This window comes from Drosophila sechellia, chromosome 2L (assembly GCF_004382195.2).
Source record: "Drosophila sechellia strain sech25 chromosome 2L, ASM438219v1, whole genome shotgun sequence".
Lineage (NCBI taxonomy): Eukaryota > Metazoa > Arthropoda > Insecta > Diptera > Drosophilidae > Drosophila > Drosophila sechellia.
In genome coordinates, this window is record NC_045949.1 from 5890316 (window position 1) to 5913412 (window position 23097).

General features: G+C 46.9%; 4 protein-coding genes and 1 long non-coding RNA gene across 9 annotated transcripts; 2 read left to right on the plus strand and 3 right to left on the minus strand.

Moving 5' to 3' along the window:
* Positions 1-281: 281 nt before the first annotated feature.
* On the minus strand, positions 282-9909 carry LOC6613558 (lysine-specific demethylase lid). The gene is made up of 5 exons (XM_002037990.2): positions 9713-9909; positions 5510-7011; positions 3973-5387; positions 2973-3848; positions 282-2908 (listed from the first exon to the last, which is right to left on the minus strand). The coding sequence occupies exons 2-5, from the start codon at positions 6969-6971 to the stop codon at positions 1145-1147; spliced, it is 5517 nt and encodes a 1838-aa protein (XP_002038026.2). The 5' UTR covers positions 6972-7011; positions 9713-9909; the 3' UTR covers positions 282-1144.
* Positions 9910-10412: 503 nt separating this feature from the next.
* On the plus strand, positions 10413-13960 carry LOC6613559 (tetraspanin-5). Of its 3 annotated transcripts, XM_032715434.1 has the most exons (6): positions 10413-10793; positions 10858-10938; positions 10999-11277; positions 11356-11466; positions 11710-11826; positions 11902-13960. In XM_032715434.1, the coding sequence occupies exons 1-6, from the start codon at positions 10506-10508 to the stop codon at positions 11968-11970; spliced, it is 945 nt and encodes a 314-aa protein (XP_032571325.1). In that variant the 5' UTR covers positions 10413-10505; the 3' UTR covers positions 11971-13960. The 3 variants fall into 3 exon arrangements, with proteins under 3 accessions (XP_032571325.1, XP_032571332.1, XP_032571328.1); XM_032715441.1 differs by lacking the exon at positions 11710-11826; XM_032715437.1 differs by lacking the exon at positions 11356-11466 and having other exon boundaries at positions 10415-10793.
* On the minus strand, positions 13825-17009 carry LOC6613560 (beta-galactosidase). 2 transcript variants are annotated; one of them, XM_002037992.2, is made up of 6 exons: positions 16757-17009; positions 16114-16277; positions 15900-16050; positions 15427-15766; positions 15220-15367; positions 13825-15066 (listed from the first exon to the last, which is right to left on the minus strand). In XM_002037992.2, exons 1-6 carry the CDS (start codon positions 16877-16879, stop codon positions 13974-13976), a joined length of 2019 nt encoding a protein of 672 aa, XP_002038028.1. In that variant the 5' UTR covers positions 16880-17009; the 3' UTR covers positions 13825-13973. The 2 variants fall into 2 exon arrangements, with proteins under 2 accessions (XP_002038028.1, XP_032571285.1); XM_032715394.1 differs by lacking the exon at positions 16757-17009 and adding an exon at positions 16374-16467.
* Positions 17010-17470: 461 nt separating this feature from the next.
* LOC6613561 (breast cancer anti-estrogen resistance protein 3) lies at positions 17471-22425 on the minus strand. Of its 2 annotated transcripts, XM_032725075.1 has the most exons (9): positions 22270-22425; positions 22073-22198; positions 21870-22022; positions 21630-21801; positions 20419-20776; positions 19351-20346; positions 18849-19283; positions 18190-18596; positions 17471-18131 (listed from the first exon to the last, which is right to left on the minus strand). In XM_032725075.1, the coding sequence occupies exons 1-9, from the start codon at positions 22325-22327 to the stop codon at positions 18002-18004; spliced, it is 2835 nt and encodes a 944-aa protein (XP_032580966.1). In that variant the 5' UTR covers positions 22328-22425; the 3' UTR covers positions 17471-18001. The 2 variants fall into 2 exon arrangements, with proteins under 2 accessions (XP_032580966.1, XP_032580970.1); XM_032725079.1 differs by lacking the exons at positions 21630-21801; positions 21870-22022; positions 22073-22198; positions 22270-22425 and adding an exon at positions 21068-21452.
* LOC116802051 lies at positions 22338-23084 on the plus strand. Its single transcript, XR_004362446.1, has 3 exons — positions 22338-22578; positions 22671-22757; positions 22816-23084. It is a non-coding gene; the product is annotated as an uncharacterized LOC116802051 (long non-coding RNA).
* Positions 23085-23097: the final 13 nt, after the last annotated feature.

Genomic DNA, 23097 nt, shown 5'->3' on the forward strand with positions numbered 1-23097 from the left:
GGATCATTCATTGAAATCAATCGTACATTACTGCTTAATGAAATAAAAGTGTTATCCTTAATATGTTTAGGGCTCTGTTTTGTTTCCGTTAACGTTTATCTTGGGTTGCTTGCAATCAGAACCTGCACATTTGTCAGCTTGAGTTTTTATACACATTTAAAAAATGATTTTACAAGGTGTTTTTCGTTTTTTTGTCTGCTTTTTCAATTGCATAATTCTAAGCACTGTGTTTATTGTTGTACGTTAATATTACCAAGATGTTTTGCAATTTTTTTGTTTCGTTTTTTTTTTTTTGTAATTTGTTTTTACTTCCACGCTTGCTGGATTTCTAGTCAACTTACTAATTATAAATTAAAAATTATACACTTTTCATTGTATTTTAAATGTAAACTTAAATGTATACTGAATTTTAGTTTTTGTATGATCGTTTTATTAACAGGATTTTGTTTTCGTTTTTTGTTTGTTTGTTTCTTTTTTATATATTTTAGTTGGGGGCAATAAACAAGAACATACAAAGAAAGGAGAGTCTACAAGGCGCCACGCGTAAAAGTGGAAGATTCTTAATGTTTGAGGGTTTTTGCTCGCAACCTTAAGTAAACAAAAATGTACAAAAGTAAAACGAGAGTCGCCTTCGCCTTTTTGATTAAAGGAAGAAGTCAAATAAAACGTAAGAAAACTTTGCGTGCGCACTGAACCAAAAACTCGAGAGGCGAACACAAAAAGTGAATTAAATTAACAAAAACTAAGAATAGCAGGTAATGGTAAAATATATTATAAAATTAAAAGAACGTTTAACGAACGTAAAAATGGGCTGAATTGTACAAAAACAAATAGTTGTGTGTTGCTTTGTTTGCATTTCATATCTTTTGCTTAATCAATAATCCCTATTCTCGATTCTTACTTTTCTTCTGTTTTGTTTTTTGTAGTTCTCTTTTTTTTTTCTGACGTTCTCTTTCAAATGTGTTTTACGTTGTTAATGCGTAAATATAGCGATAATTGGTAAATATGTACTACAAAAACTCTCAAGTGACTTTACTAAACTTAGTAAATACCGGTAGACGGCCTTTATCGGGTGTTTAGTAGTACATCATGCGTAAAACACAATCGGCTGTTACTGCATCTCCTGGACTCTATATACGTTACTCTACCGCGCCGATTGCACTGCCCGCTGCTTGCCCGGCGTCGTCGTGGACGCCACGCTCATACTGTGACCGGAGCCCTGTGTTCCGATGGCAACTGTCTTCGTGCATCGAATGCAGATGTAGTCGTCGTCGGGCTTTATCTGGCTGCGATTGAGGCCCACACAGTACATGTGGAACCATTCGTTGCAGCCGCCGTCGCACTGCACCCAGTCCACCTCTCGCCCGGTTGGCTTGTGGCAGTTCTCCGCCCGGCACTCCTCCTCGTCGTCCTCTTGCGCCGCCTGCTGAGACCGTTGCGCGTGCTTCTTCTGACCGCCAGTAGCGTTATTGCCTCCAGTGGCTGCTCCCTGGGCGTTGGTGGTGTTGCTGTTTAAGTTGGTACTGCTGTTGCTATTGTTCGTGCTGTTATTGTTATTGTTGTTGTTATTATTGGTGGCTGTGGTTGAGGTGCGCTTGCGCTTTTTGTGCGTCGAGCCGGGTGTGGGCGTAGTCGTCGCAGAATTACCACCACCTGATCCTGTACTAGAGTTCGTATTACCACCGTTGGCCTGCTTGTTCTCGGCATCGGCATCCGCACCAGGAGTGGTCGATGCTGCTGGCGATGCCTTGGCATCGCTCTTGCGGGCCGCTGCCGCTGATCCTTTTTTGCCCGGCGTCTGCTTCGGTGTGCTCTGCTTCTTGCGCGGCACTGCCGAGTTGCCGCCGGCGTCGTTGGAGCGCCTTTTCTTGTTGCGTCCGCTGTTGCTCGCAGAACCCGTTGCCCCGCCACTATTGCTGTTGCTATTGGGACTATTTTGTACCATCAGACTATCATTTGAGTCTTCGGCGCCGGATGTCGGCTGCGGATTTGTATGCTGTTGCCGCTGACGCTGCATGTACTGGAAAACGCGCTCCATGGCCTCCGCCTGCAGCAACGTGGGCGGCATCGTTTCTAGAATGCGCCACAGCTCCAGCGTTTCGTCTAAGGATACCTCAAGCAGGTCGCCCTCCATCATCAGGTCAAGCAAATTTTCAAATTCACTGTCGGACAGCAGCTTGAGGAGATCGGAGTTGACGGTGGAGGTCGCGGGGGCGGTACGAGGCTCATCTTCATCGTTGCTAAAGTTGTCTTCGACGATTCGAAGACGACATTCGTCCTCGTCGTCATCGTCGTCGGCATCGGACTCTGTTGAACCACTTGCCTCTTTCGTCAGGCTGCCCCGTCGACGTGGCTTCCGTGGACTGCTGATATTTCCCACCCCTGCTCCACCCTCGGAGCGCCGTTTCTGCTGTTGCTGCGCCAGAATCGCTTCTTGAGCCGCACTGACGTCAGGACTGCTAAGAGCTTTCCTGGCCCGATCCTGCCAGTTCATCGCACGCTCCGCCAGGCAACGCAACGCTTCGTCCTCGGGCAGACGGATGGGCAGTTGCTGCAGCTGGACAAGTAGCGGAAGGATGGTTTCTAGGCGCGGTCTCTTTGAGCGCACACAGCTCGGACATAGCCATTTGGGTCGATTGCTACCTGGTCCTGATCCGCCGTTAACAATTCCATTTTGATTTGTGGCTGAAGGCGGTGGGACGCAATCCTCGTGAAACCAATCGCGGCACAACTGACAATTGAACATTAAGTTTCGGAACTCGGACTTGCACAAGCAGAACATATCCCGCATGGGGTTTTTGTTCATATTTTGCCGCCGAAGCTCACGCATATCGAGCAGCTCCTGCTCCTCTGCGTGCTTGAAGCTAGCCACAATCTCCGCCGGATTTTTGTCTTTCAGAAAATCGTCCTGCATCAAGAAATAGAAAAAAGTGAGCAAACAGTTGGATTTGGAATTTTAGTGTCATATTTACCTGGAAGCGCGGCTTGAGATCCGAGTCTATGTTGATGGCGTCCGACCGGGGCATGAGAACCTCCAAGAGCGTATAAAAAGTGCCCTTCTTGAGGAATGCGCACGCTGTGTTATCCTTCCATTGATGTGCACTATTTAGGTGCCCCTGCATTCGGCTCAGCTCCTCCAGCTGGATGGGTATATTCATGCCGCGCTCGATCATGGCCTCCAGTGTGTGGCAATATGTGACGTGGTTGTTCTGCTGTAGCTGCTCAACGGCCCGTAGCCACTCACGCGCCTTTCGTAGTGCATCCTTCAGCAGTCCGTGCGAAGGCACTTGACCGTTGATATCGGTGGCCGATTTCAAGAACTGCTCGATTTCACCCAGTTCGTGCTGTTGGGTCAGTCGCCGGAAATACTTTGCCGCCTGCGACTCCCAGGCTTCGATGTCTGCACCGATCTGTTGCAATTTTCGCATCTCCTTGTCGACATACGGATCCGTGGGATCAAGGTCAGCAGCCGCAATGTGCAACAGGTTCTTCACGTCTTGGTAGGTCAGCTTTGAGCTGGTCTCCCTCAATCCCTGCGAGCGTTTGTACCACTTGCACTGCTTCAGTCGCTTCTGCAGTAGGTCGAGCTGTTGCAGTTCGATGCGCAAGGAGCTGCCTTCGTTTATTAACGTTTCCAGCTCACTCTCCTCCAGAGACTCCAGCGATAACTGCAGCTGGCTCTCGGATCGCTCCACAAACTGTTTTCCCAAAACAAGCAGCTCTCGCACCGAAGCGCCCTCGTCAATGATGCAGCAGAGATTATCGATTTCTTGAACGAACAACTCTAGCTCCTCCATGGTTAGCTTGTACTGAGCAGCCTCCTGGTTGTGGTCCGAACGAGTTCGCACCTGGTGATTGAATATGGAATTAGAGGAATATAACTTTTGGTAAGCTTGGATGATAATTTAAGCGGAACACAGAAACATAAGTAGAAAGATTCTTAAAGATAAAGAGTAGAAAATGGAAACTTACCTTATTGATACCCAGTTGCTGTATGACTGTGACACATTTCTCTGCCTCAACGGCCGCAGCATTAAGGCGATCAATGAGCAGCGAGGAGGGAAACTTTTTCGTCTCGGCCTCCTTGCACAATTCCTGCAGCTCCTGCAGGGTCACCGAGGTGGGTGTATGTGCATCGACTATGTCACGGCAGCGCGAAAGCCATCGCTCGAAGCTGTGCGCCTTCACCTTCAGTTTCTGCAGCATCAGCGGCATCTCGTCCAGTGTATAGCGATATATCAGGGTGTGCTTCTCAGGAGCACAGCCACAGAGTACCGTGTAGTGGCGCAAACAGACAATCAACTTGTCGTTACACTCGCATGCCACCGCCGACAGGAAGCACGTGGTGTTGCACTCTTGGCAATGGCGCTCATCGTCGTTCACTAGCTCGAAGGCGCGACGCTCTGCGCGGGTAACGCCCCACTCCAAAAGCGATTTGCGCAGTTTCTTCTCCGTGTCAACCATTTCGGCCATGTCGATGTAGCAGGCGGTAGCGATGCCAAATGTGAGTTTCGCTGGCTCCAGGGCCATCTTGCAAACGAGCTCGTCGTGCGAAAAGACACAGAAACGGCGCAGCATGGAATAGTGGTTAACACACTCGCGTCCCATCTTCAGCCAATCGGCAGGTGCAAAGTTAACTGCCTCCGCGAAGTTATAGCCTTGGTTAAAGCCTGCGTGATAGGCCCTGGGGAAGGTGATCACAAACTCGCCTGCATGCTGATCGGTTCGGAATACCGGTACACGATTGTTCATCAAAATGTTCGGGTTCATAATGGTCACCAGCTGGTGAAGCAGATCGGGCTGTGATGAAAAAAGTTCTGGAGCTGCCTGCTTCATGGTCTCTTCAAACTGCTCAGCACAGGACCCCGGAACACCGTACCAGGTTTTAGGTTCTCCCCAGTGAAGATAGTTGATGGAGTAGCTCCAATGGTCCTCGTTGTGCCAGCAGAAGGCTGCGAAGCACATGCCCACATACATCCACGGAGCGTTCATGCCGCTAATGTCGGCGTTGATGTGACCCAGAATGGAATCCTCCAGCAACGGCAAGTTGTTAAGGTTCCAGCTTGACTCTGCATACTCTTGGTCGCCCGGCAACAAATATAACGAGCTCTTAGTGGGAAAACCGGAGCCGTGATCCATTGTGTGCAAGTCTGCCCCATACTCGACGGTAACGTCTTCATCGATAGATGACACGATGCGCCAAAACTCGCGCTCCACCATCTCAGTGGGCACCAAGTGCACCGGCTTGCGGAAGTATTCTTGCTTGAACTGGTCAGCCATTTGTCCAAATTGTTGCAGAGTGTATTCCCTCTCCGCCTGCTCAAATCCAAACGCTTCCTGCGGTTTGCTTACTTCCTCGACGACGCAGCGCGGGCAAAGCCATTCGCCTGAACGAGTAAATAGAAAAGATTTATTTGCATTAGTGTACGAAACACAGTTGTAACTTTTTAATCTACGTTATGTAATATCAAGTTGTTTTAAGTTAGGAAATTTTTGAAAAGACTATTACCTTTGGGTATGCTGGTCAGAGGCGGCAACAGGCAGAAGGTGTGGTAGCTGTCGTCGCAGCCATCGCAAAGCAGCATAGATTCCTCGACGTCGCCGCGATTGCAGATGTGGCAAATGTACTTCATCAGTGGGTCTACGATAAGTGCTGGAGGCTCTCCTCCCTTTTTCTGGCTGGCTCCGCGAGTGTTTGCCGTAGTGCCTGTGGCTAATGGCGATCCGCTGTTGTTGACAGCATTGAAACTGCTGAGAAGATCTCTCTTAAATTCTTCCTTGGTCTCCGTCTTGACAAATACGCCCGCTGATGGTTTTGTCGTGGGTGTGACACCACTCAGGCCGCAGCTGGCATTGGAGTTTCCAAAACGCTTGGAGCGACGTGTGTTTGTCTCGTTGGGCGGCGCAATTTGCTGCCGTGTGGGAATTTCATGCGCTTTGTAGTCGGTTCCGCCTCCGTCCTCCAATTTGACGGGCGTGCTACCAGATCCAGACGACGCTGGTGTGGGTCCTAGAACCTTTCCCGACGTGTATACCTCAAAGGGGTGCAAGATGCGTTCGTAGTGTGCCTTCAGGGTTGCGCCCACACTTTTGCTGGAGGGGTACTGCATCCGGTTGGCGACCTTGGCCCACTTGCGATCCTTTGTGGTTTGCTCCATGCCCCCCTCCTCCTGCACGATGCGGTGCAGTGTGTACAAGTCGAGGGCCTTGCGCTCCACCATTGGGATCTTTAGCGAAGATCCTTGCAGCTCCCAGAACTTTGCGATCTGATCAAGGAAGTTGAGTTTGACTCGCGTCTTTGCCTCCAGCTCATTCAGTCGCTGGACACGTGGCACGAAGCGTAGCTTGTCCACGTCCACTGCAAACGGCGGCGACCAGGTTGCCGGCGGCAGGATCTTTGCGATTCCACACTTCTCAGCTATGGAGCGGATCTTGCTGATGTAGGCCAGCGGATTCTTGAACTCCTCAGTTGTGGGCCGGAAAACGGGGCACTCTGGCGGCGTGTCAAAGTGGAACTCCTCGTTCTTTCCCTGGTCAAACTTGTTACTGCTGTGCGGCTGCGTGTGCACCGACTTCTTGTGCCCAGTGGGCGCAGGTGTGGGCGTGGGATGAGGACAACTATTATGGTACTTTTTGCTGGCTGATACACTGCTGCTGGCGTGATTCATGGGAACACTGGGCATAGGCCGTTCCATTACCGCCGGAGATGTGCCTGGCGGAGCATGGGTGTGAGATCCTGTTGCTCCTGCCGGGGTGACTGGGGTCGAGGGCTCGTCATTAGCATTGGACTTCTTCACGGACTCACTTCCACTATTAGTCCCGTTGCCCGTTGAGTTTCGGGTACGCAGACGACGTGCCGGAGTTGCTGTTCCATTCGCGGAGGCGCCACCGGCGGATGAAGGGCCGCTCCCGACTCCTCCGCCGCCGGAGTTGGCGGCCGTCGTGTTGTCCGCCTCAGTTTTGGCGGACATGGTTTAAGATGAGTTCAGATTAAATTTATTGCGCTCGGTTCTGAAATAGAGAAAATAGTTACGGATGAGTTCACAACTTGGTAATATTAAATGAGTTTCGGGAAAGTTGTTTTCGTTGTTAGGGTTCAAAGACCTGTCCCGGTTATTTAATTATTGTGCCAGCCACACTACCTGGAAGTTTAGGTACTTTGTATTTTAGCTTCAACTACAGTATTCATTACCTAAAGTTAGTCTTATTTTAAACGGCATAATATATCAATTAAATTCGACCAAATTACAACGTTATTTAAATTTGACTTTTAAGCCAATGAAAGTTTATCTAATGTTTGTTTGCCATAACTCAATAATAATTGTAGTTACTGCAGTTTATATATGTATATATATAAATATTTCAACAGCTAGGGGTTACTTGTTGTTGGTAGAGCTATTATGGTGGCTTTTCAGATACACACACTACCGCTCCGCGTCCCTTGCATTAATTAACGATTCGTTGCCCTGTCGACAGATTTAAATTGGTTATTGTCCACAAGAGAACTGTCGTCTTAGTTGCACTTTCGTACCGCTCCTATTGATCGGAGAGGGAACCCCTGTTGCCCACTGTATCTACATCAAATCGCCGCACACCTGTGTGTGTGTGTTGCGGTGCCTGCACTCAACCCTCGCAGGTAAACAAACAACATTTACGGAGCTGAAAACTCGACTTTGCGACGGTGCAAGTGCTATTACCCAACGATTACTTCGATTGCGAGTTTGTATCCAGTGCCGCCGGCGGGATCGCAGGATGGGCAACTGGACTGGACCTAGGCGAAGTAATGCCTTTCTCGCATGTTTCCCTCCAGGGGGATGTGGCTTCTCCCGAGGAGTAATAGAGAGAGAGAGTGCAGCGGCGATTAGCCAGCAGCACTGAATTTGTTGCATACAAAAGTGGAGCACGCCAATACAGGCACAACCCCGGACACGAACACGGGGGATTTCCTGGCCGTGTGTATGTATAACATAGCGACCACTAAACTTACAAATTCGATAGCGAACATGTATACACCGAGTGTGTAAAAGGGGATTATACGCATTGTATTCAAAACATTCAGCACACAGGACCTTCATGCACACACACACTAACACAAGCACATACACTGAGCAAAAGGTGAAAGCTGTTATCTACGAATTCAGCTGACGAAATCGAGAAGCGGAAACGAAGCCATGTTGAAAACCGCTGTCAACTCCAACTTCCGGCTGGAGTTCCCAACTGATTTTTCGCGTTTGTCAGCTAGACACAAGGAAGCCGCCGGGACAGAGCTTTGCTTTGGTGGTTGTTGTGCCGCACACATACTCTCGCCCGAATGTGGGGCGCCACTGCCACTGCTGCCACCACCGAAAAGGGAGTAAAAGTGGGTGGGCAATGTGTGCCTGCCTGCCTGACTGACTGGCGGTGCGTGCGTGTGTGTGTGTATAGTTTCCCGTGTGCTTGATCAGGAAGAGCCCGCTCTCGCCTAGAGAGAGCGAGATGAGCGACGACGAGTACCGTTTTTGTGTATCAAGTGAGCAAAGTACATCGTCGACAGCGACGCCGGCAGAGGCATGCTGCGTTTGCTGCTCTGCTCGGGATAATGGGATATTATTTCCCCGCGATTCCGTTCCAAATCAAAATCGGTGGATTGCGATTTCGGATTATTGATTGGGCAGCACGGCGTCGTGCCAAGTGTCGTTTTCCAAACTGCAGCCAGCTGTTCGCTGTTATTGTTGGTGGGGGAAACTGATTTTACGTTCTGCGGCCGCCGATCGCTCGGAAAAGCAGCCTAAGCCGAAAGCTTCTTTTATATAATTTCCATTTTCAGCCGCGCACACACACCCGCACGCAGCTTACACGGGCACAAACAAACAGCTTACACGGACACGGGGCACGACAGACACAGGTATGCGAATACAGACACACACATTCGCACCGAGCATGTACATAAATATGGATGGATTTGGCGAAATTAGCACTGGATATTGGTTACTTTCCAGCAGGAATGCAACATCTACGCATTTGCCCTGCCATATTGCACATTTCCAACGGTGGGAGGAGTGGCGGCGAGCGGAAACAGAATAGCTGAACTGATTTTTTTTTTGGAAGGTGACTGCAGCACTGTACTTTTCGAATAGTAACTCCCCGCGAACAGCTCGACTGGGGCTATATATTCACTATATACTTGAAAGTCACAAAACTCAGTGGCATATATTGGCTTTCCAGGCGTGGGATCACAATATTTTTCGCTATGATGGCGACCGGGCAGCGACGCAACGCACTTTGCAGCGCTGCCACTGCTCTGCTGGCGTGTGCAATTGGTGCGCGATTTTCCGTCCGCGGTTTTCCACCGTAATCCGTTCATCCGCGACGTGGTTCCTAACCTAGCCGCGACCTGGCGTTGCCTTCTGGCCGCATTTTCACAATTATTACGGATTTTCGGAATCCCGATTGCGCTGCCAGCAGAGGGAACACACATACAAACATTTTCCCCCTTGTGGGGGGTTGTTTTCGCTATTGGCCAACGCAGAGGCTGCAATCCGCACTTTTCCTGATCTATATCCACCGACTTGGCCAGGTGGGCGTCTGCGTTTTGCTAGTTTGTTCGCTTTTCGCTGCTAATTAAACGTTTTCAGCCATCAGAAGTGCCCTCAAACTCACACACTGGCACGCACACACTCGCACTGGGTTCGGGCACTGGGAACTGGGCACCCTACACTGGGCAAAAACTCACTGTCGTCATAGGAAGTCGATGGAAGACGCGCACGCTCGGTATGTGATCGAAATGAGTGTTCCATAAAACCACCGAGCACGGCACTGGCGAGCTGGCTTTAATGCGAATTTACTTTTCTGATTTCTTTCTCCGATGTCTGCGTTTTTTCCTGCTACATGTGTCCAGTGTGACCCGTCGTCGAAGTGCCGGAAACGCCGATCTGCCTCACAAAAGTTCGGGAAAATACCAACCACCGTCCGCGTTGTGCAGCACTGGCTTTCAAATCAAACACAGTTTCTTATCGGATCTCTTCTTATCTCCACATTCTACAGAATGGCCATTCTCTACAAGAATGGCTTAGAATTATATTCTTAGTTACTAATATAAGTAAATGCGTTTTATTATTGTTTCTAGAATACAGTTAAGTTAAACCTTACTTTTAAGAATTATAATTTGTATAATATATTTATAATAACCAATGTACATAGGCATTTAGTTAACGGTAATGCCTATGAAATTGTTGTTGTTGTCAACTCAACGAACCTGCAGAAAATAAAATATAAATACGCAAACTGGTTTCTGTAAAATGCATTGTTTATGCACGATCAATAAAAAAAAAACAAAAACATCCAAGTTTTAAAGTTCGTAAGCTTTGGACAAAATGGCGGTTTTCTTGGAAAAGGTATTATTTGCATCGTATTTGGAGCGGTCACACTCCGTGATAAAAAAGTGTAGTCGCGGTCACACTGGCGAGCAGAATTTCATACGTTTTTGTTTCCTTTTGGCCATATTTATTATTGTTAAAATTGGAGCAATGCCAGCCGCTGTGCGCAAGTTCCGCCGCGAGACCAGTGAAATCAGCTGCTGCTTGAAGTACCTTTTGTTCGCCAGCAATGTGATCCTGTGGCTCTCGGCCCTGCTGGTCCTCTCCGTTGGCATCTGGGCCTGGAGAGAGAAGGACATGTTCCGCAACATTACGCGGCTGCACTTCATCGCCCTGGACCCGGCCTTCGTGCTGATCATCCTGGGAGGCGTCACCTTCCTACTGGGCTTCATGGGCAGCGTGGGCGCCTTGCGCGAGAACACCTGCCTCCTGGGGGCGGTGGGTACCCCATTGTTAGTGGATCACCTCTGGACCTAGTTAATCTTCTTGTTTCCGCTTGCAGTACGCCATCTTCCTGAGTGTCCTGCTTATCGCAGAGATCGGCTTCTGTGCAGTGGCCTTCGCGCTCAAGGACAAGGGCTGGGTGAGTTCCATTTGAAGGCCACTATTTTGGCGAGCCATTACTAAGGCTTGCCTTTTCCAGATCAAAGACCAGGCCACCGAGGGACTCAAAGCCTTCATCCGCCACTATCGCGAGGACGCAGACCAGCAGAATTTGATTGACTGGATCCAGGAGGATTGGCTGCAGTGTTGCGGTATTGATGGTCCTAAGGACTGGGACAGCAACAACTACTTCAATTGCTCGTCCATCGCTATTGGCAGCAGGGAGGCGTGCGGAGTGCCCTTCTCCTGCTGCCGCAGGCGTCCCCAGGAGGTGATCAAGAACAAGCAATGTGGCTACGATGTACGCAAGGAGGGACATGTAAGTCCGCTAGCTGTTTTACCCCGTGTTTCCAAAATGCATATTATTACAATTAACCCACGAATCGTACGCATGCAGCCGGTGGATAGGAATATACATGAGCGTGGCTGCTTGCGCGCTGGCGAGGATTGGCTGGAGGCCCATCTTATTAGTGTGGCGATCGGCTGCGTGGCTCTGCTCGTCCTGCAGGTGCAAAACAATGATTTCTATAGTCGTGGTTGTGTATTTGGAATCTGTGGAAATTTTAAGTTTTCTAGTTTAGTTCAGACGAGAGAATATTTTCAAGGTGGTCTCATTTTTTAAAAATATGTTTTTTTTCCGAAGTATATCTTAAAACGTTGAGACTAACAAAATGTATTTACATCTTTTTGTTTTATAATTTCCCACAGACTTTATATTTATTTTATTTTTTCTCTTTTAATTTCTTACCAGGGCATGGAGTTGTCCAAAATAATCTACGAAAAGGGCTGTGTTCAAGCAGGCGAAGAATGGATGGAGCATAACTTGATTATTATTTCCACTACTGTTATAGTTGTGATGTTTTTCCAGGTTTATGTTTGATTTTATTATTTTTCCCACTATGATCATATATAGGTCATTATTGTAACGATACACTTTTTGTAGATCTTGGGCATTTGCTTTGCTCAAAACCTGCGTGCCGATATATACACTCAAAAGTCAAAGTGGCACTGACAAATGGCTCTGCCTGCTCCAACGGCCATTTAGAAGAACACCCAAGGCGGCGAAGGATTTTGGGAACTTCGAGGTAAGCCACATGGAGCATCCACCAACTTCAAAAAAAGAATCTAACTACTCATCTACGCTCCGGTTAGTTAACTATACTATAAATTCCTTGTAAACCCATACTAGGGTGAATCGATTTGGATGCATGAAAATCGTTGGTAGAATCTAGTCAATGATCAATTCGTAATGCTATTGCCAAAGTAACTATGTTCTGGAAATTACGATTCACCCTCCGCTTTTGATCAGAAAACACAAATGCCTATGGTAAAACCTGATTTTCGGGACACCCGTTGTATATTGATATTGGCATAAAATGTTCATCGATTAGGTTTCTCTACCACGATTTATCTGTTTTTTGCGTCCATTAAATCAAACCAGTTTAACCCATACCCCCTTTTATACTCAAGAGTACGCTATGTGTCTAACTAAAGCAAACGCATTCCGTCTTGTGGACATTGACTAATATTAACTAGGTTGCCAAATTTGTTGCTGTTTTTACGTCGGCTTCCCTTGCCCAAGAACAAATGAGAAAAAGAAAAGCAAATCATTTTAAATAAATTTTCTACACATTTTACAAGAAAAGTAAAAGAGGAGGCATAGGAAAAATGAAAAATTTATCTTGAAATGCAGCTGTGATATATTTTTAAAGAAAAGTATAAAGAAACCGAAATTAAATGCAACAATTTCCAACAAATCGAATGATCACACCACGAATCTCATTCCTAAACTGAACAAATACAACCTAGCACAACACATATTTGTCTTCAAAATAATAGTTATTTTTATAAGCGAGGAACAAAATACATTTCTGTGACAAATGTCAATATCACAGATCGTAAAATGGAAAAAGCAATACCACTTGCGTATTAATATTAATGAGCTTGAACTAAATTTATGCACAACAAATGGTTAGCTTTACAGCATATGAATATATTTTTGCAACATGCAATTATAATTGAGTAAAAAGTAAGCCAATTGCTGGTTTAATTGCTTGATATCGCACTTGTAACATGATTCACAAGGAAAAATATTGATTCGCTCTTGTACCTTTTTAAATCTATATTGCAAAGAGACGTAGTATTGGGAGACTCCGATGTTAGTATTATTTATACTATTTCGCAAACATTCTAATCAAAAGTAATGGAGATTAAAAACAACACTGCCCCGAACAGAGTATTACGTTTTTGTGTTCTCCAAATAGCTGAAAGGTCCAGTGAACTGACACTTGGATAACTATAGAATTTGCCAATCTTAGTCAGATTAAAACGATAGCTAATTTAACTAACAGTATCCAAACGTTTTCCTAAACTGTTTAAACTCAGTCTGCAAACTTGTATTTATAAAACAGTTCATACTTGTATTGCAGTTCAATATTAAACGTGAATAGAAGTCGAAACTCAACACCTACATTGCTGTAATGCTCAAAAAGACGATAGATATAATAAAATGCTTTTACATTAAATACCATAAGTACTTGCATTTGAGTGACAGCTAATACACTTTTTGGATATCTAAAAAGTTTACATTTTATGGCAGCTATTCTAGAGAGTAATGCAGTTCATAGTTTATACACTGCTCAAAAAAGGGTTTTGATCAAAATTGAAACCTGATTAAAAATATATATCTTTTCTTTATAAACATCTGGCCAAATTTCCCTGTGCAATGTTAAAATACTAAGCCAATAAAATCACGAACATAGTACGATTAATAATGTGTAAAAGCAAAAAAGTTAACATTCTGCTATAATGGTAACGCAAAAAAGTCAATTGAAAATAAGCTGGAGATCGAAAAGAGTCAGTCAAGCACAGATCAACAGCATTTATTAAGGCGTATATAAACATAGATTTATAAGAGAAAATTTATAATAAAGCTTAACGAAGGTTGTTGACACAAGTATCAATCAAAAACGCTTCAAATAAAGAAATACGAAATAACAATACATACACGGTTCATCATTTAAGTGGAACATCACCTGACTCTCCGTCTAGCTGAGCAACTGCGTCGAACTGCACCGCAGGCAAATCCTCGCCAGTTGCTGTTTTATTCACTCGTTGGTACTCAAGGATCATCAGCGAGTTTTCACCCACTTTCAGTATCTCGTTGGGCACGTACAAGGTGACCTGTGGACCTGCCACAGGCCAGTAGCGTCCCAGATTGAAACCGTTCACATAGGCCACGCCCTTGCCCCAACCGGCCATGTTTAAATAGGTGTCACCCACCTCCGCCACTGTCAGGCTGCCAGTGTAGAGGATGGGTCCGTTTCGAAGAATGCGTTGCCTTGCCAGCAGCGGGTCCAAGGCCTTCTGGTCAGTGTGCTCGCGCCGCCAGAGCTCGACGGCGGATTGCTCCAGCGGGTATGCGGTACTGCGCCAGTTCTCCAGCGGGAGGTAACCACCATTGTGCAGCTGCAGGCTCACCTCACCAAAGATGCCCTTCGTGTCGTTGGAGATGTAGAAGTTGACGCGTCCTTGGTTCTCCACCAGCAGTTGCAGTGTGCTGCCCCAGCCCTTGCTAAGCGGCAGCGAGTAGATCTGTGCCTCGCGGGAGAGTGTGCCCACCAGTTCTTGGTCCACGAATACGTGTGCGCGATCGTTAATTTGATCTATTTTCAGCAAGGCTGGGTCTAGATCCATGCTGGGAAGCTCGGTCTCGTATAGGACGAGGCCCGAGTACAAGTCCAGTTCCTCGAAGGTTTTGGGCTTGATCGCTTCGACGGGATCACCCTTGGAGAGCGCTGCACGTCCTTCCGTCGAGAGCAGTGCCAGCTTGGGTGTCAGCTCCACCCTTCCGTAGGCCAGGCGCTTAGCGGGATTCAAGGTGATTTCCGGCAGCGGAAGGAATTCGCCAATCACAGCCTTAACAAGGTTGTACTTCGTGGTGACGCCACCGGCCTCGTCCATCACCGCATCGTAGTCGTAGCTGGTAATGTCTGCCGCATATCCGATGCCACCGTCCAGATTGTAGTTGGCACCAGCAGTGAACCCGAAGTTTGTGCCGCCAAAGAACATATAGAGGTTAACACTGGCGTTGTAGCTCAGAATTGTCCTGGAATTGTCAAAATGCTCATAAATCTGCGTAAGAAAAATCTCTTTCTATGTATTGATTACAAGATATAATCTCTTCGAATTTCTCAGGTAGAACCGATATCATACCGAAACCGGTTTTGAAGAAACCTTATACCCCGTATTTCCAACTTACCTTAGTGCATTGGCTACCTCCTGGCCATCACGCCTTTGGTTCTGCTCCTGCCAATGGGTTAGCCAGCCGGGATAGAACTCCGAGTTGACCAGTGGACCAGTCGGCTGCAGGGCACGCAGCATTGCCCAGATCTTGTCAATCTCATTGACTGCAATGCGGGTTTGGTGTATACATTCTGTTTTTATAAAGACCACTTGGCATACTCACTGCGATCGATGCCGAAGTCAGTGGTGGCGAACACGTTCTCGATCTTTCCACAGCTCATCTTTTCGTTGGGTATGTCCACCGTGAAGAGCAGCGCCTTGCCGGACACATACTTCTCCGTCTCGTCTCGCAGCCAGTTGAGGTAGTCGTGATCGCAGGCATAGTCACCGTACTCGTTCTCCACCTGCACCATTATGATCTTGCCGCCGTTGCCCACGAACAGGTGCTGGAGGCGTGGCATCAGCTCCGCATACCACTTGCCCACCTCTGAGATGTAGTTGGGGTCGTTGGTCCGCATCTTGATGGACGGGTATTTGGTAAACAACCAGTGAGGAAGACCACCCTGAAAAGAGGCAATACTAGTCAAAATTATGAATAATAATATTAATTTCAAATGAAAACCAGTTAGAGCCAAAAACGTATGTATTAGAGAAAGTATTTACGCAGATTCAACAACAAAAGCATTTTATACTTGCATTATCTCGCTCAGCACAAATATAGGGACCCGGACGGAGAATGATGTAGAAGTCTTCCTCCTGGGCAATCTCCAGGAACTTGACCAAATCCGCAATGCCCTCCCAGTTGTATTCTCCATCGTGGGGATTGTGGAGCGACCATTCAACATAGCTGGATAAAGTAATCTCGTGTTAGTAATATGTTTTCCACACAATCATTTAAGATTAAGCTTACGTATCTAGAGCATTAAGACCAGATGCTCGCATGGTGCGCAACCGACTTCGCCAGGACTCGGGCACAGCGCGGAAGTAGTGGAACGATCCAGAGACGTATCGGAAGGGCTGGCCATCCAGCAAGAAGGTGTTGGCCTCATGGTCGATCGTAAACCGTTGCTGTTCCTGTAAAAAATCCGCATTTAAGTCAGGCACGGATTTAGCAATCGCCTCATAGTTGCACGCGGGAAAAAACCATTTGGTTGGGCAACTGCGACTCACCTCGAGGGGATCGGTGTTACCACCCATCACTGCACTTAACTGTCACTTGAATAATTATAGAGATTGCCAATCTTAGACTAAAAAATATTTATCTATCTAAACTTATATTTATAAGTTAAATAATAAATATATAGTTTGACTTAATATATAAATCGAAACTCAACGCCTACATTGCTGTAATGCTAAAAAAAAAGGAAATATATGAGTAGCTTTTACATTAAATATCATGATAAGTCCAAAAATTATATATACAGCTAAGGTACTCTTTGTATATGTAAAAATTATAATTTTTATGCCAGCTATGCTATAGAGTAATCCTGTAAACGTAAGTTGGCCTGACCCAATTGCACAGATTGATTGTTCGTGTAAATTATTATTCTCACCTCGGGGGCGTCGGTGTCACCGCCCAGTCCCACACAAAGCCCAACGGTGAGGGCCATCACAGCAATTATCAGACATCCACTTACGGCCATCGTCAGCTTTCGATTGCGACGGCAACTGGTCATAGTGAAGACCCGACTTGGAAGCTTGGAGAAACACCACGAATGTATCGCTAGCGATATAAGCTTGAAAGCTCGCTCCACTTGGATGGGTGGGCCAGAATACACAACCGATCGCCAGTGCCGACCGGAGCACAATGTCAGGGTAATGGCTGGTGGGCCAGTGGACAGTGGGTTTGGATGGCTAGCGGGAACTTTGGACGCGCCTTTCCTGGTGGCCCGATAAGACCTGTTGGTCGCCGCTGGAGTGGCTGATAGTGCTGCACATTTCGCCGGCTAATCGGTATTCGTTTTGAATTCCTCGTTGAAATATTTTCCATCCGCACAAGTGCTTTTCCAGCTTATAAGTACTCCAGAGTAATGGTAATCGACGTGTTTTGCTGATTGGATTAATTAGGCCAAGATTTGGTTGACATTGGTTTTTCTATAAGCTATTTACGGTCCCCCGAAGTGCTGTACAATTTTTGAAAGTCATTACAGAAGTTAAAAAAAAAGTTATTTCATTAACCTTTGTGTTAAAAATATGAATTTAATGCGGAATAAAGTCTGTAAGCATTGTAAACCAGAGGTCGTCAACCTCGAAAGAGATAACATTCGTTTGGGTTTAAGTAGTTTCTTTATTGTTATCATTATCTTTACATATACAAAATTGCAAAAATTATGCATTCATTGCGTTATGCCTAAATCATTTTGTGAGAGAGTATGTTTGCTAATGATGTTTTTTGATTAATGTATATTGTCTCTTCTATAGTGTAGAGTAAGTTATTGCATAGAATAAATAATGGGATAGGTAAGTAAATACAAAACTTTGGTAGTACATCAGAGTGAGGTGGCTCTTAAAGAGTTTTCCATAAAAATATGATAACTAGTTCGTTTTGCATACGCGTATAATACAAAATTTAACTTAACTAAGGATTAATCGGTATTTGAACTGTAACATAAAGTGCTTTTGTGTTTCTGCTGAAATGATATATGTATACTCAGGCTGAGGTAGAGACAGCACGAAATTTAAAGTTGCGGAGGGTCTGGAGACATTGTGGATAGTAGATAGGAGGTCCTGGCATAGGTTCGCTTAAGGTTAGTTCATTTGATATCGGCCAGAAACTTGAGTCCATATTAGTTCACAGCTTACTGCTCGGCCATCAGGCAGAACTTGTCGGCCATCAGGGTGAGCACCTTTTCCAGCTTGTTGTGCCGATCTTCGGCCTTGGCCGTTGCTCCGGAACTGCCCCATAGGAACTTGACATGGAACTCGGTTCTGCAAGGATATGGGAAAATTGAGGGAGACTGGAGAACGGTGTATTCTATCATATTACCGAAAAGCATCAGCTAGAAGCTCATCGAGACGAGGACTGGCATCCTCCAGGATAATCTTGGCATTCTTTCGATACAATTCCAAGTTCTTAAGGAAGCCACGCGATGCATCCAGATGCTGGAAGTTGATGGTCATGCCAAAGTCATCCGCTTTCGACTCCCAAGGAGCAATACAGGTGTGGTACAGAGCAGGGCGATCTTCGATGTTCGAGTGGTTTATGATGTCCATGACGGGTCGATCGATCAGTAGTGCGTACAGCAGAACATGGGGAACGGTTGTGTTTGGAGCCTGTGGATTGGAGGCCTCGTTCATGATGCTCAACGTGGGTCGCAACTTGGCCTCGAAGGTGAAGGCGCTGTCCGTGTACTGTTGCCTAAGGATGTGCCAGGCCTGGTCGAGCTTTTGGATCTGAAAGAGGTGGTGGGATAATAGAAAATTGGTGACGATGGATCGCTTTAGCCAAGTTGATTAATGGCATGCAAAATTGCTAATTACTAAACACCATTAAAACACTACAGATTAACTGTCAAAATAAAAAGATCATCTAAATCATGCCTCGTTTGCCAAGCAATAAACTGTGATGATGACCTAATGTATACCTGTCAGCAACAAACTAACAATTATCTTATTTTTTATACACTGCACTAAACTAGTATTCACCTGTTGCATGCATAGGCCCAACATGATGGCGCTGAATCCAAACAGATTGCCTAGAGCCGTCTTAGTTTCCACTGCGATCTGAATCCATTTACTGAGCAGTTGAGCCCGGTCCAGATCCGTTTGACAGGTGAGTATGGTCACTGCGACCATCAGCTTGATGCACTGCGTCCGCTCTATTATGTCCTCCCTAAAGACCTTTCCATGGGGCAGTGTTAGCAGCTCAAGACCCGAACAGCTCAGATAGTACTCCTCCTCGTTCGACGGCTCCTCCAAAAACAGGGCAATGTCGATGCGAGTGATGTGCTCCGCCAGCAGCTTCGGGCCCGTCTCCAGAAGCATCATCTTGAAGGTGTTTAGAGCATCGCCATCCAGGGGCTTGTTCTCCACAGATGGCAGTAGCAAAGTAACAAAGTTCTCAAAGTCAAACTTGCTTGCCTGTAAATACAATATATAAATATTTATTTAGATAAAGATTTAGAGGCTAGACTTCAAGGCAACTTACCGTTTTAACTTCTTCTATGGCCATGGTGAATAGTTCTTCCTCAGCGGCCAGGACATCGAACTCCGTGAAGCTCTTCAGCGTTCCGTTCGAGACCGAAGTAGTCATAAATCGGGGATTCTTGATTATCACACCACGCTGTACGCTCGCCTCACATGCATCTCCTAGAGCCGAATCACCGGACCCGTTTCCCGAGTCGGATCCACTGGCCTGGTATGCCAGCACCGCTGCCATGGGCTCCTTGCGTGGCTTGGGCGGCGGACTGGGTGGCCGTGAGTCCGACGGCGAGTCCAGGCTGCAGTTCCTCGCCAGGCTCGAGATTCGGGCCACCGCTTGCTGGCGCAGAGCCTGTGCCGCAGAAGTGTTGGGTCTCGGCAGCGAGTGGGTGGTGAACTTGCTCTCCAGGTGCTGCTCACTGGTCGGGTTACACCTGGCGATTGTCTGGAAGCGCATTATTCCGTTGCCGTTGCCGTTCTCGAGCTCCTGCATCTGCAGCTGCTGCTCCTGAAGCTTGTTGATGTTGCTGACCAACATGGCCTGGGCTGGGGTGAGGCTCTGGGAGCGCTGTTGCTTCTTGCAGGGCAGCCGCGGCGGCGGAGGAACCTCTCTACGTGCCCTCGGCGGCGAGCAGTGCGGACTTGCCGGTGACTCAGCCATCGGCGTGAGCTGTTGCTGCTGCTGCTGCTGCGGTTCGAAGCGGAAGGTAGGGGTCATTCCTGCTCCCACTGCACCATTACTGCCCATCGGCGAGTTTAGAGGACTCAGACCTCGCAGACCGGCCAGCATCTGCGTGTGCAGCTGGTTGCCCACGATCTTATGGCCGTAGAAGGAGAGCGGATAGGTGCGATTGCAGGGAAACTGAATGAGCGCTCCCGAGGCCGACGAGATGGGTTTGCCTGATCCCACGTAGAAGGTAATTAGGTCGGGCACCGTATCAAAGGCATCCTCCTCGAACTGGTATTGCACCCGTTCGTAAACCGTCTCCGGTTGAAGCACCAACTGCAATGCATAAGCACATTATATACTACTTGGTAAACTGGTACTCCAATATCGAAAACAGTGCGTACCCACCTTGTTAAGTACGAAGTGCAGTACGGCTGCTTTGCTCCGGCAGCTGAGCACATAGTTGTCCGGCTGGGAGGCGCAGTCGCGGACTAGGAAGTCGCCCTCGCGCTGCACGATCTCCTCGGCCCGCTGGCGTGGCAGTGCGCCGTGGTACCAGGCGTGGGAACGCAGCTCCCTGGCGTCCAGACTCAGCTCCCACTCGAGCGCCTTCTTCAGGGCGATGGCCTCCTGTTGCTCACTGGGACTGGGCTGGGCGGTGGCCAGCGGAGTGGTGGCGTTGCTGCTCCCATAGCCCTCCATCCTGCTGTCTTCGATGGCCCAATGGGGACTGTTGCACTTGGAGCGCGGCCTCAGTTCCTCGTAGCTGTCAGCGGAGAGATGAATGAGAGAGTTAATTTCCCTTATTTTGGGTAATTTGATGGTAACAAAGGCTATTACTCCCACAGGCGGCTTTGGGGAAATTTGCTCCCACAGGATTTGGTCCTTGGTATATGGACAACTTACTATGTGTGAAGTTCAAGTGCAAAAAAAGTAGAAATCAAATTGCAGACCTAATGTTTTGCCATGATGAATTCAATGGAACTTCAAAAAACTTATATACTAACAATAAGGATTTAGTTTTTTAGGAATTGGATTTGCCTCTGTTATTACTCACCTGCTACGCCCATTTTGCAGTAGAAAATTTAGGACAGGACACACCCAAACCCAATTGTTTAGTAGTACGAAAGAACTCGAAGCACCAGCTGCCTGAATAATACGATTTCTAAAGAAAACTCTCCATTTGGGAATAGATAGACTTCTCTAGCACAGAATTAGTCTCGAAAAAAAAGGAGTGCAGTTTAAGGTCCTTCGTATTGTAGTAGTCTGAACTCCCTGCCGCTTGAATCTGCTCTGAAAAGTTCACGGCAAAGGACTCGAGTGCGGTGCACTTTTGGGGGTTGGACACCGATTTCTGTGCACCACGCTGCTCCGCGCAGTTTGTTTTGGGTTTTGTTGGAAAACTCTAAGGACGCTCGAAGTCACTTTTTGGGAAATTCGCGGAGCATGCGCAGAATCTATGTTATGGTTGTCCATTGAGGGTAAAAAGAAGTCTTGTGGATGTTGTGGAGGATGTTGAATATTTCAGTTAAAAAATAAAATACTACAAAATGCCTAATATAATAGCATTGAGGTTTTAAGAAGATTTTGAGGGGTTGATTTTGAAACTGCACACTTACATGGTGGAAGTCTCATCAAAGGTTAGTTGCTTCAGGACCTTGCCACTCTTGGTGGTAATCACGCCGGGTCCGCTATCGCCGCTTCCCGCCATATCTTGGGGATTCTCACCCAGATACACCAATGGACAGGAGTTCTTGCGTCGTGGCACTGCTCGCGGCGCACTGCTCATTGCTAGACAAGATTCGAGTAGATAACTTAGTGGGGGAACTACGTTTTACGTATCTCTTCCACTGGCTTACCTTCCAGATTCATGGACTGCCTTCGCTTGGCACGAACACCCATCAAACTGTTGACCATCCGCTGGCGATGGGCACCGCGCACGCCACATTGCTTCAGCTCCTTGTCCGTGATGTCCACCACGTCGTCCACGGTGCTGAACTCCTGTAGGTTTCCTATTTAACATAACATACAGTCTCAATTGGGAACTGCTGATCATGCAAACCTTCGTACTGCTGCAGCTCCAGAAGGTCCAGCCACTCGCTTATGCTCATCCTGGAGTTGTGCACCATTACGGACAGATCTTCGCGACGACGCACTGTGTTCGAGTACCGAAAGTTCCACAAAATGCCTACGAAGCGGTTACGAAATGGGCCATTATGATCAGAATCATAGACATAAGCAGCTGTTTTCGGCACTCACTGCTCCTCCGATTCGGCTCTTGGCGGTTCACCAGCGGTCGGGCCTGGGTGTTGCCCATGGTTCCTAGACGATCTTCGTAAATCCAATGTACAGATCTGAAAGATCTTTAAATTCTGGAACAGTACCGAACACCTCAGCTGAAACTCAACCGCGCACTTCGCTTTGGGGAAAACAACTGAACGTGAGCAAATGTTGCCCAAACAGACTTCTTCAACTGAGCGGAAATTGCATATGTCATTCAGCGTAGATTGAATACCCTAAAGGAATTATGGATATAATTATTACTCATATTTTTCCTAATAGCAGAATGTAAGTTTAATGATAAATTATGAACTATTTATTGTTTATTCCGTAATGTATAATTCCTTAAATTCAGCTATAAATCGTTGTTATTTTTGTAGGTTTTCTATAATTTCAGCTGAGTCTTAAAGTAATTGAAAAAATTAACGAACTCATCCAAAGAGACCGACAATGACAATAAAGCCCAAGTGAGTAAGATTTCAATGTCGTGCACCAACAATTTACCCTCACTGTTTTTCTAATTAGTGCTCTATATCCGCCGTGCGCCCTCCTCTCACTCCCCTGTCCCAATCCTCCATCCGATCCGATCGTCTTGGATAACCCCATTCGCACCCCCGCGCTTGACCAACCGACTCCCAGTCGTATTTGCTCTGGCCATTCAGTCGTATCGTCTTTTATCGTTCACTTGATTAGAGAAGGTCTCCCCGTTGTCGCCGAGTTTCATATTCTGCTGATCGCAGCGGTATTTGCTTAATTAAAATTTCTGTTCTTGCCGCGTAGCATTGCGTGTATTGATATAACTTCATT

Bases quoted from the DNA above. Each gene is read 5' to 3' on its own strand.
- LOC6613558 (XM_002037990.2), bottom strand. From the start codon at position 6,971: ATGTCCGCCAAAACTGAGGCGGACAACACGACGGCCGCCAACTCCGGC. The intron at 3,849-3,972 runs GTAAGTTTCCAT...TTCAATCACCAG, and splicing joins AGCAACTGGGTATCAATAAG to GTGCGAACTCGTTCGGACCA. The intron at 2,909-2,972 runs GTAAATATGACA...TTCTTGATGCAG, and splicing joins ATCTCAAGCCGCGCTTCCAG to GACGATTTTCTGAAAGACAA.
- LOC6613559 (XM_032715434.1), top strand. From the start codon at position 10,506: ATGCCAGCCGCTGTGCGCAAGTTCCGCCGCGAGACCAGTGAAATCAGC. The intron at 10,794-10,857 runs GTGGGTACCCCA...TTCCGCTTGCAG, and splicing joins ACACCTGCCTCCTGGGGGCG to TACGCCATCTTCCTGAGTGT. The intron at 10,939-10,998 runs GTGAGTTCCATT...TGCCTTTTCCAG, and splicing joins CGCTCAAGGACAAGGGCTGG to ATCAAAGACCAGGCCACCGA.
- LOC6613560 (XM_002037992.2), bottom strand. From the start codon at position 16,879: ATGACCAGTTGCCGTCGCAATCGAAAGCTGACGATGGCCGTAAGTGGA. The intron at 16,278-16,756 runs GTGAGAATAATA...GATTTTTTACAG, and splicing joins GTGACACCGACGCCCCCGAG to GAACAGCAACGGTTTACGAT. The intron at 15,067-15,219 runs GTAAGTTGGAAA...TGACAATTCCAG, and splicing joins GAGGTAGCCAATGCACTAAG to GACAATTCTGAGCTACAACG.
- LOC6613561 (XM_032725075.1), bottom strand. From the start codon at position 22,327: ATGGGCAACACCCAGGCCCGACCGCTGGTGAACCGCCAAGAGCCGAAT. The intron at 22,023-22,072 runs GTTTGCATGATC...TATGTTAAATAG, and splicing joins GGAGCTGCAGCAGTACGAAG to GAAACCTACAGGAGTTCAGC. The intron at 20,777-21,629 runs GTAAGTGTGCAG...CTCCGCTGACAG, and splicing joins TTTGATGAGACTTCCACCAT to CTACGAGGAACTGAGGCCGC.